Source organism: Ptychodera flava, chromosome 5 (assembly GCF_041260155.1).
Source record: "Ptychodera flava strain L36383 chromosome 5, AS_Pfla_20210202, whole genome shotgun sequence".
In the NCBI taxonomy this organism is placed as follows: domain Eukaryota; kingdom Metazoa; phylum Hemichordata; class Enteropneusta; family Ptychoderidae; genus Ptychodera; species Ptychodera flava.
In genome coordinates, this window is record NC_091932.1 from 4530314 (window position 1) to 4544561 (window position 14248).

Genomic DNA, 14248 nt, shown 5'->3' on the forward strand with positions numbered 1-14248 from the left:
ACAGCTGGCTATCTTTCGTACCTGAAGTGCGGGAATTTCAATAGTCGTTAACGGACTGAAACCGACAATTATGCCCCTGCAGTATACTACCAACCTCCCATCAGAAAAGTAAATAAAGACAAAAATGTACAATTTTATTCTGCGTCTACATTTACCGCAGATGGAAATATCTATACCTGCCAAACATCAATTTAGATTGATTTTCTTTTTTAAACGAAATTTACCTTTCAATGAATCAGCAAAAATTAAATGGCGGAAATACCTATTGATGTGTAGGACTGGCACAGTTCTACGGGAATTTTAATATCTTCTCCGAGGCAGTTGACGGCCGTGCTAAAAGAAGCTTTAATTACGAAAGTCTCGTACTGCTCATGAGTGGTCAAACCAAGTCTTGGCAGTACGGATGTATGTTGTCGTATATCGGGAATTAGGCGACAAATCAGCTCGGTTAAAGTTTGGCAATACCGACTGCTAAATTGGGCAAGGACTAGAAAGCGGCGGAAATTTTGTGACATGTGTATACAGCTGACGATTTTCCGTACGTAAGTGCGTAAATATGAATGTCAGCGGCGGGACCAGGGTAACTGATTGTCCGGTAGAAGACTGATAATCTTTGCTACCAAAAGCACGGGTATTTGAATGTCGGATGGCAGCGATTGGACGACATGTGTGCTAATAAAAGGGGCTACCAATTTCCCGTACTTAAAGTGCGACGATTGGAACTGTATTCAATTGGCTGCCGGGGACAGGTATGCCGGGAAAGAGGTTGAAAATTTCCCGTACAAAAGAGCGTGTAGATAGGAATCGCTGTCAATGGGCAGCAGACCACAGGTGTGCCCGGAAAAAGGTCGACAGTTAGCGAAAGTTTACCACAAAAAGGATTGACAACTTGCCGTACCTAAGGTTCGTGAAATCTAATGACTCTGAGCGGGCTGGTGTGTATGAGCGGGCAGCTTGCGATAAGTGCCAGGTAAACAGCTGACTATCTTCCGTACCTAAAATGCGGGAATTTCAATGGTCATAAATTGGCAGAAGCCGACAATTATGTCGCTGCAGTATACTACTGATCTCCCGTCAGAAAAGTAAATAAAGACAAAAATGTAAAAATTTTATTCTGCGTCTACATTTGCCACAGATGGTAATATCTTTACCTGCCAAACATCAATTTAGATTGTTTTCTTTTTTAAACAAAATTTACCTTTCAATGAGTCGGCAAAAATTAAATGGCGGAAATGCCTATTGATGTGTGGGACTTGCACGCTTCTGCAGGAATTTTAATATCTTCGCCAAGGCAGTTGACGGCCGTGCTGATAGAAGAAAGTCTCGTACTGCTCCGGAGTGGTCAAAGCAAGTCTCCACATAACGGATGTATGTTGTCGAGTATCGGGAATTAGGCGACGAATGAGCTCGATAAAGGTTTGGCAATACCGACCACTAAAATTGCCATGGACTGAAAGTCGGGCAGCGAGAATTTGCAATAGGTGTATCCGATAAAGAGCTGACAGTTTTCCCGATATAAAGACCGTGAATAAGGATGTCAGGCGGCGGGAGCAAGGTACAGGTGTCCGGAAAAAGACTAACAATGTTCGGTACCACAAGTACGGGTATATGAATGTTGGATGGCGGCGATTGGACAACAGGTGTGTGCTAATAAAAGGGGCGACAAATTTCCCGCACTTAAAGTGTGACGATTGGAATTGCATTGAATGGGCTGCCTGGGACAGGTGTCCGGGAAAGAGGTTGAAAATTTCCCGCACAAAAAGCGCGTGGGTCGGTTTCGCTGTTAACAGGCAGCAGACCACAGGTGTGCCCTGAAAAGGGTCGACATTTTCCGTAACAAAGAATATGGATTGGAGTGGTTTTCAACGGGCAGTTAGCGGAAGTTTTACCCAAAAAGGATTGACAATCTGCTGTACCTAAGGTCCGCAAAATTGATTGTCTCTGAGCGGGCAGCTTGCAATAAGTACCCGGTAAACAGCTGGCTATCTTCGGTACCTAAATTGCGGGAATTTCAATGGTCATAAATGGGCAGAAGCCAACAATTATGTCGCTACAGTATACTACTGGTCTATTCTAGACTATAAGTACGCACTACGACACAATATATATAGGATTGCGGTGCCAGTACACTATCCTGTGCAGGACCGAATGTTTATTAACTGAAAAGTTAACTATGGCAACACGACAAAAAACAAAGCTAGCAAACTAAGAAAAGGAAGCTCTTCTGTCTATAAGCAAGGCAAAATCCCCGCAAAGATACTCAAAAACGCGAACACGAAACAAGCACATAGCCGCCCAGGAAAAACCAGAGAACAAAACCCCTAAAAGCTAAAATTAGGGTAAAAATACGACTGGAAACCTGTACCCGATTGCAGTGCTACATGTGCTCAAAGATATCGGGCAAATCTTGAAAATTAACTGAAAATTTTTAAACGCAAAGCGAAAAATCAAAACGAAAACAATACAAATTCAAAAATTGAAAAAAAAATACTACAAAGCAAAGAAAACTGGATGCTGCACAGTGAGTGGCACACTGCTAGACTGACAATATTTCAAAACCGACACACTGGACAAACATCCTAACACCTGCCGACAGGCCACTCATTGGCTAACAATGACGTCACGCTAAGACAATAATTTCCCGCTATTCTTCAAACCGCGGGAAATTTCATGTCTATTCTAGACTATAAGTACGCACTACGACACAATATATATAGGATTGCGGTGCCAGTACACTATAGACTCAACTTTAAAGAACGGGAAAAGAGAAAAACACTTTTATAAATTATAAAAGTAAACTCTGAGAAACAGCTAAACGATTTTTCAAAGACTCTACCACATAGGCATCTTTGGCATTAGATCTCCATCTTCCATGACGTTGCCAACACCGATCTCCAATGCCAGCACTAGCGGCAGCAGTAGCTCCGCCTGAACGAAGGGAATGTAACCCAAACGACTTGTCATCAGCACCAACCTCCTTTAGACGTGCAATAATGCACTCTCTTGCTCTGCTATAACTAAGCTTTTTATTAACAGAAACTAATCTACAAATGCTATTAGACCTATAAAGAGGACGGAACAAAAAACTGGAAGAAGAAAAATCAATATCAGCCGCCTCGGCATACCTCAATAACATAGCATAAGGGCAGGCGATAGAACTAAGCTTGGAAATTACTAACTTATCGCCCTGCCGATACTGATCTGTTTTACTGCGTTGAATACACAAAACAAGATGGCCTGGATTAACAAGCACATCACAACATCTCAAATTACTAACTTCATCAAATCTCAAGAAACCTGTGAAACTTAGCAAAATAATCGCAAGATCTCGCAACACTAATAAATCATTACATGACTGATACTTTAAACAAAGTGCACGTAACATATCACTAGACACGGGATCTTTTCTTCCTCTTACTACTGGAGCATGTCTCTTGGAAGTCTCCAATAAATTGATGACAAAAGGATGTGAAGTAGGATCTACATGACCGCATACACTATGTGCCCACTTGATCCCATAAACAATACTTGAAATAACGCAAGGAGAACAATTTTGTTCTAGTAAATAAGTAACAAACAAAGCAACGTGCACCGGATTCCCTGGCAAGGAAATCTCTCCCTTGTTGCGGATAAATTGGTCCCAACGCTTGAAGTAACTGTAATACTTTTTAACTGTATTGTCACTTCTTGAAGCAATCAAATGAATGGGTAACTTCTCTGCCAGTCGCTCCAAGTCCGGATTCTGTAAAGATGCTCCCACTGCTGTCTTAACAGTGTTGTCAAGATCTAGACCTGCAAGCAATAAAACATCAATGGGAATATAAATCGTTTAGCTCGAAAAATCAACTCGAAGTGCAATCATACAAAAATTCAGAGGACGACCTGAAAAAATCCCGTTTCTACCCAGCCCTCTGACAATGACGCCGGATTTCGGCAGAATACGAACTGATCGAATGAAATCAGCGTACATATCACCGTTTGGCATCAAAAATGGCCAAAAAGGCGCCGATCGCCACAAAGGAACCACTAAAGTCCCTTTAGCTCTATCAGAATTCAACTTCTTTACAACTCTTATTAATATAGACGGAGGAGGAACTAGCCAATTATTTTCTCCTTCCCAGGAAAGAGAAAAAGCATCTACGGCCGCTGAACCTGGACACCAAAATCTGGAATTGAAAATACCACATTTTGCATTGTAGCTAGAAGCAAATCTGTCAACAGTGTGAGGACCCCAAATATTATCCAAGAATCTGAACACATCGTCACTTATACTCCAGTCATCATCATCAACATACTTACTGAGCAAATCTGCCTTCACATTATTCTCTCTTGGCACCCAACGTGGAAACAGAACAACATCGATACCGGTCAAAAAGTTAACGATAGCAACCGCTAGATGTTGCAACTCTGGAATTCTACTCCCAGCTTGAAGAATCCAGACAACATTCTTGTTGTCAGTATTTAGTTGCACCTTTTTACCTCTAAGAACTTCACTGTTGCTTCGCAAAACACGAAAAACTGCTTGTAATTCTCTCCAAGTCGAACTTTTCTGACATTCAACCTTTGACCACAATCCTACAGTTTCCTTCCCATCGTGACAAACCAGATAACCACCATAACCAGTAGCCGAAGCATCTGTATACACAATTTCCGAACACTGATCAACATGTGAAAGAGTAGTGCCGTTCAAGCGACAAACATTGCGAAGCCAAAATTCTAATTCGTCTAAGGCAAACGAATCAATACGAACAACAGAATCCCAACTTGCCCGCTTTTCGAGGCAAATATACAAATATCTTGTTCGAAGTCTGACCAGTGGGCCTATGCCACCCTGCATCGAAATTATTTGACCAATGATAGAAGCTAAATATCTAGCCTTGAACAATAAAACACCCTTTGCAATCTCATTAACTAAGCAACGAATGGAATCAGTCAATTTTCTGATCCTTTGATCCGTTACAGATATCAGTCCCCGCTGCATTTTAAAGCGATGACCCAACCATTCGATCAGCAGCTGTGGCTGCCAGTGACATTTCTCATCAGCCAATAAGAACCCAAAGGAGCAAATGTCTGACTTGACAATCTGACTTACACGACCCCCCTAAACCATCATCAAAAAAACATGAAAATCTTAAAGCCAAGAGAACGCCACCAGGACACGAGAACTCTTGTGACTTTGGTAAAAATATATGGCGCTGTAGCCAAACCAAAAGGCAGAACGTTGAACACAAAAAACACTTGTTTCTTATCCCCAGCGAATTTCCAGGCAAAACCTAAATAGGTTCTATGAAAATGAAAAATTTCAATGTGATGATACGCCGATTTGATATCAAATGAAAAAAGATAATCACCAACAGAAAAAATAGCGTCAATGACACTGTAGCTCCCATCCTGGACTATTTAGTGTTTGTTCTCTGGTCAGATATTTGAACATGTGTGAAAGGGATAAAGTGCATGAAGTGAAAATACTTAAATGTAATGTACTGGAGACAGTGAAATATGTTTAATGTATTTATTCAGAATATAACATGGAAAAAATACAGAATTAGAAATATCGTATACTGTGATACAACCATTAACTAAACAAGTCATTGACAATGACAGTCCCCACTTGTAATAGGAGTATTAGTCTTGATGGGGCAGGGAAATGTGGTCATTAAGAAGTACACTGGAGTGTATATGTTGAGATCTATGGGCAAATAGGTCTATGTCGTTGTTCCCAATTTGAAACACATGAGGCATGTCTAAGTTATGGTTCTAAATCGGGAAAAAAGATCAGACCTCTAGCAGTATTGGCCAGCCAAGAAATACATATGCGCATAATAAATGAGGTACAAGATGTGACATATTAAGGTCTAATATCCTATCAAAATTGGAGGGTATAGAACTTGTGATTACTGAGATATGCATATATATGTATAATCAAGGTCAAAGGTCATTGAGGTTACATGACATTTTGAAAAAAAATTATATTGCTAATTAATCCCTATATGCCAAAAAATCAGACCTCTAGCTCTATTCACTTGCCAGAATTAGATGTGTGCAAAATTAATGAGGTAAAGCATGTGTTGTCATAAGGTCTCCCATCCTACTAAATACAAAGGACATAGCACTTGTAGTTACTTATTTATTGACATAAACATATATTTTAGGTAAAAGGTCATGAAGGTCACATGACATTTGGTCAAAAAATTTCTCTTCTATAGTTATCCCTATATACCAAAAATCAGACATCCAGCTCTATTGGCTTGCTCAGAATGAGATATGTGCATAATTAATGAGCTACAATATGTGGCATCATAAGGTGTCCAATCATACCAGATATGAAGGGTGTAGCACTTGTGGTTACTGAGTTATGGACAAATATGTATATTTGAGGTCAAAGGTCACCAAGGTCACATTACATTTGTCAAAAAAAAATTCTCTCCTATAGTTATCCCTATATATCAAAAATCAGACCTCTGGCTCTATTGGCTTGCTCAAAATTAGATATGCACATAATTAATGAGGTACAATATGTGGCATCATAAGGTGTCCCATCATACCAGATATGAAGGGTGTAGCACTTGTGGTTACTGAGTTATGGACAAATATGTATATTTGAGGTCAAAGGTCACCGAAGTCATGTCACATTTTGTCAAAAAAATTGTATTGCTAGGTTATCCCTATATACCAAATATAGTTATCAAAACAAACCACCAATTGTATGAAACATGGGCCTAAATACAGACAGACTGACATTCACAGACTGGCACAGAGTGATGACATTGACCCCAAGTGTGCCTTGGCCCATGGAGAGTGATAAAGATATAACAAAAAGCTGAATGTAATGATAAAATAGTTAAGTATAGGCCTACAGACACTGAGGGTGAATATGTTACAGCAATTTGATTAGTTTCTTTTCATTTTCTACTTCTGTGATAATTTTTAAGACAATCAAACTGCAAGGCAGTTTTAATATTTAATTGACATAATTTAATTTAATATTTAATATTTAATTATTTTATATAATTTAATTGACATACATGTTATCTTTTACAAGCACACAGCAAACTGTTCTTGATTTTTCATTTACAATATTTGACATAGACTGAAATACATAACATGCAACAAATATTTACATTTTGCCCATGCACCAGATACATGGAGAGATTTCAACATGCAATCATTAACTCAGAAACCCTATACAGGGAAAAGTAAACATTGTTTTCTTCCAGAACAGCTGGTATATCCACATCTGGAGCAACTTACAAACTTAACCAATTACACAAGGATGATGACACAAGAGATAAAGTTAAACTGTGGTGAACTTGACTATTCCTTTCAAATCCTTACCTAACTTGATTGACATCTTAAACTAAAATACACTGCATGGTTAATTGCACACAAAAATACATCAGGGGTGTACCATTTGATAAAAGGGGGTTGTCTGGAAGATTGATGAGGAACATCTTTTTTATCCGATACACTGTACATTCTTTTTTTCCCACTATCCCACCTTTTCTTTTTGACAAACCTTCTGTGGCTGATTTTTTTATTGACATTTGTTTGGATTTTTTTCAAAATCTGCCAGGACCCCCCCCTCCATCACTCTTTAACATTGAAAAAAACTTTGAATATATTTGTTCGAAACCAAACCTGCTAAAATCACCTCAGCTATGTTTTCTCATTATTTTTTATCGCATTTCAACACCAAATACAGTTTACCATTTCAAATGCTTACTGAATCACAACATTATCTTAAACATAGGGCCAATGTCCCTGAAGCTACTAGGGCATGTCCCTGAAGCTACTATAGACATGGATACAAAATTAAGTATTTCCTGACTGTATGAAATCATCTCACTAAGGTCATCCTAGGACCTGTTAACCAAATATTAAAGCTGTCTGACCAGCGGTTTTGAAAAAAACAAGCGACCCAATAGTCGACAGAGCTCTGCTGTGTTATGTAGAGAGCAACTTTTTGTGACATATGCATTGATGAAGATGGTTGAGATCTTTGATAGCTCATTTCAGGATGGCCTGACCTAAAATGGCAAATTAGCTGCAAATATACAAAATTGATGATTTCATCATAATTATGTATAAAAACGTATACAAATATCAAAGCTATCACATGAGTAACTTTTGAGAAACAAATATTTTGACCAAAAATGGCAAAAATTGACCCAAAAATACAAAAATTGAAGATTTCATCAAATTTCACTATATCACACTAGGAGAACCCCCAGGAACCTGTATACCAAATATCAAGGCATCAGACAAGTAGTTTTTGAGAAACACATTTTTTGACCAAAAATGTCAAAAATTGCACCAAAAATACAAAATTGCAGATTTCATCATATATTCTATGTATCATATTAAGTTTATCTGTAGGAACCTGTATACCAAATATCAAAACTGTCAGACGAGCGGTTTTGATAATAAATTTTTGACCAACAATGACAAAAAATTTCCTTAAAAATACAGATTTGCATATTTCATCACAATTTGAACAAATCCAAATTGGGTTATCCCTAGGGACCTGTATACCAAATATCAAAGCTGTCAGACGAGCGGTTTTGATGAAATAATTTTTGACCAAAAATGACAAAAAAATTCCTTAAAAAATACAGATTTGCATATTTCATCACAATTTGAACAAATCCAAATTGGGTTATCCCTAGGGACCTGTATACCAAATATCAAAGCTGTCTGACCAGCGGTTCATGAAGAAGAAGATTTTTTACCAAAAACGCCTTTTTTGGCACTAATTTGTATATTTTCAACAATATCAAAAAATCAAAAAAAGCACAATTATTTCAGGTCAGCCCAAAGTACTTACATGCTAATTTTTTATGTAATCTGCTCAGTGGTTATTGAGATTTTCAATTTTGACTGTTTTTACATTTTTTCACTTATTTGCATATTTTTGGCAATGACAACTTCATTTGAACAAAATCTCATCTACAGCCCATCATCCATGTACACACCAAATATCAAGATGAAATGTGCAGCGATTTTGGAGTTTTTGATGTTGACGGACAGACATACAGACATACAGACATACAGACGTACAGACGTACAGACATACAGACATACATACGTACAGACATTTCCCTAGCCTATAAGAATAGCTTCCATTGCCATATATACATATGGCTATGGGAGCTAAAAACCTGTCTCGCTAAAGAGACATCTTCACAACGAAACTTAAATTTATATAACACAAATTAACATGTCTGCAGTCTAAAACCAATCTAGATTTCCCACTGCCGCTAACAGCAACCGTCAAAGGATTTACTACACAAGGCGCCTCTGAAACTTTCGAATGCAACCCTTAGAAAGCAACTTAGATAATTCTTGCTCCACAAAATCAGGGTTGATTAACGCCGAACGATTGTTCGGGAAAAAAGCCCTAACCGGCAAATCTTTCAACGGCAATTTGTAACCATTGGAAATTACGTCCAAAACAGAAACACTAGCGCCCGCCGATTCCAAATTTAACAGCCGAAACCAACCTGCCACGAGGAGAAACCAGTGGCTCTTCGGAATCACCATCGTTTAGACTACGACAATTAACATCTTCCAGTGATGAGGACTTGCCAATTGACTCATTAAAAGTCAACAAATCGGAAAAATTTCTATGGCCCAAAACATTCACGACGGCATCACAATTATTATCCATCTCCGAATAGGATGTAAACTCGACAAAGTTATCAAAAGAACTACTTATCTTGTCAACACCCGCAGTGGGGGTAGTTCTTGTAGCCTGCACCAAAGGACATTCATTCCGCCAATGGCCAATTTTACCACAGGCAAAGCATGAACCAGGTTTTCTCTGACTAAAGGTGCCAAACGATGAAGTAGCTGTAGAAATCTTGTCTTTTTCTGAAGGCGGGTATGGACTCCATCGTGAGTTACCAAAGTTCAAAATTTTAGAACGGCGTTTGGCGCTTTGCTCTTTTCTTTTCGTAGCGGCTCGTGCTTCTGACTTGTGTATTCTTTTTCATCGTGGGATCCGTCTGCCAACTCGTGGGTTTCATATTCATCGACTGTATACCAACCATACTCAGATGTATCTGCCATACGGACTAGCTTTTGCCTGTGAGAAACGAGTTCAATACCTTTTATGATTTGCTGTTTAGCCTCGGTGACATGGTTGTCAACAGGATCTGGTAAGGACTGCAGCTGAGAATGGGCTTCAGCCAAGTGATCTCCAACTCTTTGGTTATACTTGTATTGAGCTTCACAGCCTTTCTTCTTAAATGCTGGGGTTTCGGAATACTTGATCTCTTTAATGGCCGAAAGCTGAGAAGTGGCAAATTGACGTTGGCCGTCGGTAATGTCCTTCTTGAGACCGTCAAAACGGGCTGCCATCAACTTTTCTAGGTCACCCAAAAGTTTATGACTGCTTCTGTCCACAGCCTGATTAACCTGACTCTGTACCAAGGCTTGTAAGTTCTGCATCTCAAGAGAGTGTCCTACAGGCTGTTGTGCCATGACGTAGGGGGAAAAATCAAGCAGAACTAGAAACAAGAAAACTGGATGCTGCACAGTGAGTGGCACACTGCTAGACTGACAATATTTCAAAACCGACACACTGGACAAACATCCTAACACCTGCCGACAGGCCACTCATTGGCTAACAATGACGTCACGCTAAGACAATAATTTCCCGCTATTCTTCAAACGCGGGAAATTTCATATCTCCTGTGAGAAAAGTAAATAAAGACAAAATGTAAAAATTTTATTCTGCGTCTACATTTGCCACAGATGGTAATATCTTAACCTGTCAAACATCAATTTAGATTGATTTTCTTTTTTAAACGAAATTTATCTTTCAATGAGTCAGCAAAAATTATTGTTGGAAATTCCTATTGATGTGTGGGACATGCACGGTTCTACGGGGATTTTAATATCTTCCTTCAAGGCAGTTGACGGCCGTGCTGATAGAAGCTTAAGAAAGTCTCGTACTGCTCCGGAGTAGTCAAACCAAGTCTTAGCAGTACTCCATGTATGTTGTCATATATCGGGAATTAGGCGACAAATGTGCTAGGTTAAAGTTTCAAGCAATACCGACCACTAAATTTGGCAAGGACTAGAAAGTCGGGCGGCGAGAATTTATTGACATGTCTAACAGCTTGAAAGAATGTGTCAGGTCATCTGACCAACTAATTAGTTCCAGAGACCAGCTCTGGAACTGTTAGTTTTTGCTCACTTTCCTTCTTTCTTTCTTTCTTTCTCTATTTCCGGTATTACTATCATAGAACATGCTATACACAAATTTTACCCTAATTACCCAGAATGCATTGCGACACGCTTATGACGTCATCGCTCAGCTCGGACGGGTTTTACGGGCATTTCTTGCGTGTTTATTAATTTATTTGTTATTCTCCATTGCTCGACTATCATAATGCGTTCAGCTATTAATAATTCTAGCTTTCTTTCGCTTTGTTTTTTGTTGCTTTTTGATTTTATTTTTCTCTAAATACTCGCCGTACGTGGCGCTATACTGTTTCGCCCGAATGCTCATGAGATAGGAACAATGGCGGCGGATTTCGCTCGCATAGAGAGCGAAAAATATGCTTTCCGCAAGTTTACAGGCGCGGCTGGGCACATCGTGTACCTAGGCGAGGTGGGTGTGCTCGAAAACGAAGATCAATGCAAAATTTTGATTCAAAATCGGCTGTTTTGGCGGAGAAACTGCCCGCCGTATTTCTGAGGAGCCACCAGCGGTTTTTCCTATATCAGTCTGCGAGGCCGTTTAACGCCGGTAACACACAGCCCTGTCACCGCATCGCAAGGGCATGCGTTGGCTGCACGTTAAAGCAGCTCAACTTTCCAAGATCAAACAGTCAGTATCTTGTGAAAACAGCGACATTGCAATGAAAATCGTTTTAGTCTGTGCTTTTAATCAAATGACAATGCATGTGGCCTCGGTTTTCAATTTCAACGGCCTAGGTCCGATCATGGATGTAAAAAATAGATCCCATCCCATGGTCCGATGTTTCCTCTCGTCTGATCATCGTCGTAAACCACGCGCCTCTTTACAGCAACAACTCAGCGCTACCCGTCAAGCGATTGATTTTTGCGTAGGTCAGCGGAGCGAAAATTATTGCTCTGGCTCGCGAGAATGTCGTCTGATATACATTTCCGTGCGTTGTCGCCCCCGTATGTATCTGTTGCGTTTTTTACCGTACATGTAGTCATTTGTAATCTGTGGACTGCCTCGCTTTTAGTTGTATTATGTTTACTGCTAGCAGCCCTAACTATAGGTACGTGCTTGAATATTAAAATCCAAAGCACTCTGTCATTCTGCACTATCTTTGTCACACATTCTCTTGTTTCTTCCGCTGCTCTGGTCTCTGGAACTTCGCTTTTGCTTGCAAATGCTTTCTAGTCTTCTCTTGTGATTGTCTGCCAGCAACAGCACGATCAAGCGGGTCCATGAGGTCCGCGTATCCCTTGAGAACTCTGCTGAGAACTTTGTACGTGCCTATGTAAGAACGGAGTGCTTTGACAGTGGTAGGAGGAGAGACTGACGCCAAGGCAGCTATTCTGTGAGGACTTGCGGTCAGTGTGCCGTTTGACCAAATCCATCCCAATACTGTTGTGGATTTCAGGCAGACTTTGGTTTTCCTGGCCGACAGTCGCAAGTTATTGTTGTTCAGTGCAGTCAACGTGTGCTGCGCTGCCAGTTGTTCAGTACGCCTTCTGGGGTGTTTCCACCAATATACAAGTCATCAGCGATTTTTGTTGTACAGCCTTCCTGTATGAGCTCCCCAAGTACTCGGCACATGAGTTCCTCAAGACATGTCTCTGATCTGGGCATCCCCATGGCAGAAGTGTGTATACTCGTACTCCCTTGAATGGCGTAAAAACATCACAGTATTCGGTGGATTTTGGTGAGAGTGGTATTTGGTAGTACGCTTGGTTCAGATCACTTGTTATTATGTACTTCCATCTCGCGATGTCACACAATATATTATCAACTTTTGGCATCAGTGACGGTTGTGGCTTGCTGTATTGGGCAACTTCTCCAAATGAAGTTACTAAGCGGTTGCCGCCACCTGGCTTCTTTACCAGGAAGGAGAGGTGCAGGTATTCAACAGTGGTATTCACTTGTTCTGGTTTCGCGGTTGTCTTGTGGTAGTCTGCCTTTACGTTGGGATGGCAAGGTTGGGCCCATGTTGACTACAGCCTCGATGTTTCCGCTAGCACCATTATACTTTGACACCAATGGATTGAAAACCTCATCGAACTGGTCGTGTAATAACTTGAAGACATGACGGATGCTGTCAGGTAACTGGTTGTCTGGATCTAGTAATATATCCGATGAGTATGGTTTGTGTGGTGTGGGGGCGCTGTAGGTGATTGGGATGGTTTGATTGCAATCTTCAACAACATCAGAAATTTGACGTACTTGATCGACTATACAGTACGGGTGATCGATTGTCAAATTCTTCGTTTTGTTGAAGATTTACACGCGGTCGTGGATCCGACCGCTGCCACCATGGCAATAAAAACAAACCAATTCCGTATGATCTAACCTTTAATGGTGGACAAGGCAGAAAGTACAAAACAAAAGAGTGCAAACAACAAACAAACAAACGAAGGTCTATAGGACCTCAACACAAGTGAACGTGTGTTGGCGTTTGATATAGCCTAGATCTCGGAGACTGCATGCTTTGTTGGAAGGATTGTGCAATTTAAGTGCCATAATCAGATATACAGTTATGTGCCATAAGAATTCCAAGGTTGAAACCAATCTCCCCTCCCCTCTCGTCCTCCCCTATCTGTAATCTTGAATCGTGTTCAGGGAATGGTACAAAGAACAGGTGATACATCGTTCAGTTCAAGTTGAAACTGACTCTTTTGAATGCGGAAGTTTGTAAATTAGATAAAATTTGCTTGCTAGTTGGAAGTGTACAGTTTCCTTACCAAATTCACAGATGAAATCTAAGTTTTCATATTTGTTCCAATTTAACCACTTCCATTCACCAGAGTTTTCTTCATCCTGTATGGCAAGACCAATGCTGTCGTGGTCATTTGATTGCCATGGATCTGGTTTACCGTCTGCCCAATTAGTATAGTCCATAGTTGCTCCTTGGGAGCCGTTATCTGATGAGTGCATAACAATTGCAAGGTTATTATTGATAGTAACGGAAGAATGTCACAGAATGTCATAATTGTAGGTTTTACCTAGAGCCTATACAAAACAAAATGAGTGAACATTAATAAACCCACAGGTCGTGTCACAACAGGT

The 14248-nt window shown here is 40.1% G+C and overlaps 1 protein-coding gene across 1 annotated transcript; it reads right to left on the reverse strand.

The window, feature by feature from the left end:
- Positions 1-2108: 2108 nt before the first annotated feature.
- Positions 2109-10688, reverse strand: LOC139132797 (integrase/recombinase xerD homolog). Its single transcript, XM_070699056.1, has 2 exons — positions 10107-10688; positions 2109-3792 (listed from the first exon to the last, which is right to left on the reverse strand). Exons 1-2 carry the CDS (start codon positions 10480-10482, stop codon positions 2786-2788), a joined length of 1383 nt encoding a protein of 460 aa, XP_070555157.1. The 5' UTR covers positions 10483-10688; the 3' UTR covers positions 2109-2785.
- Between the last annotated feature and the right edge of the window lie 3560 nt (positions 10689-14248).

Excerpts from the sequence above, each read along its gene's own strand:
- LOC139132797 (XM_070699056.1), bottom strand. The coding sequence starts at position 10,482 with ATGGCACAACAGCCTGTAGGACACTCTCTTGAGATGCAGAACTTACAA. Across the intron at positions 3,793-10,106 it reads TAAACAGCAAATCATAAAAG|GTCTAGATCTTGACAACACT; the intron begins GTATTGAACTCG and ends TATTGCTTGCAG.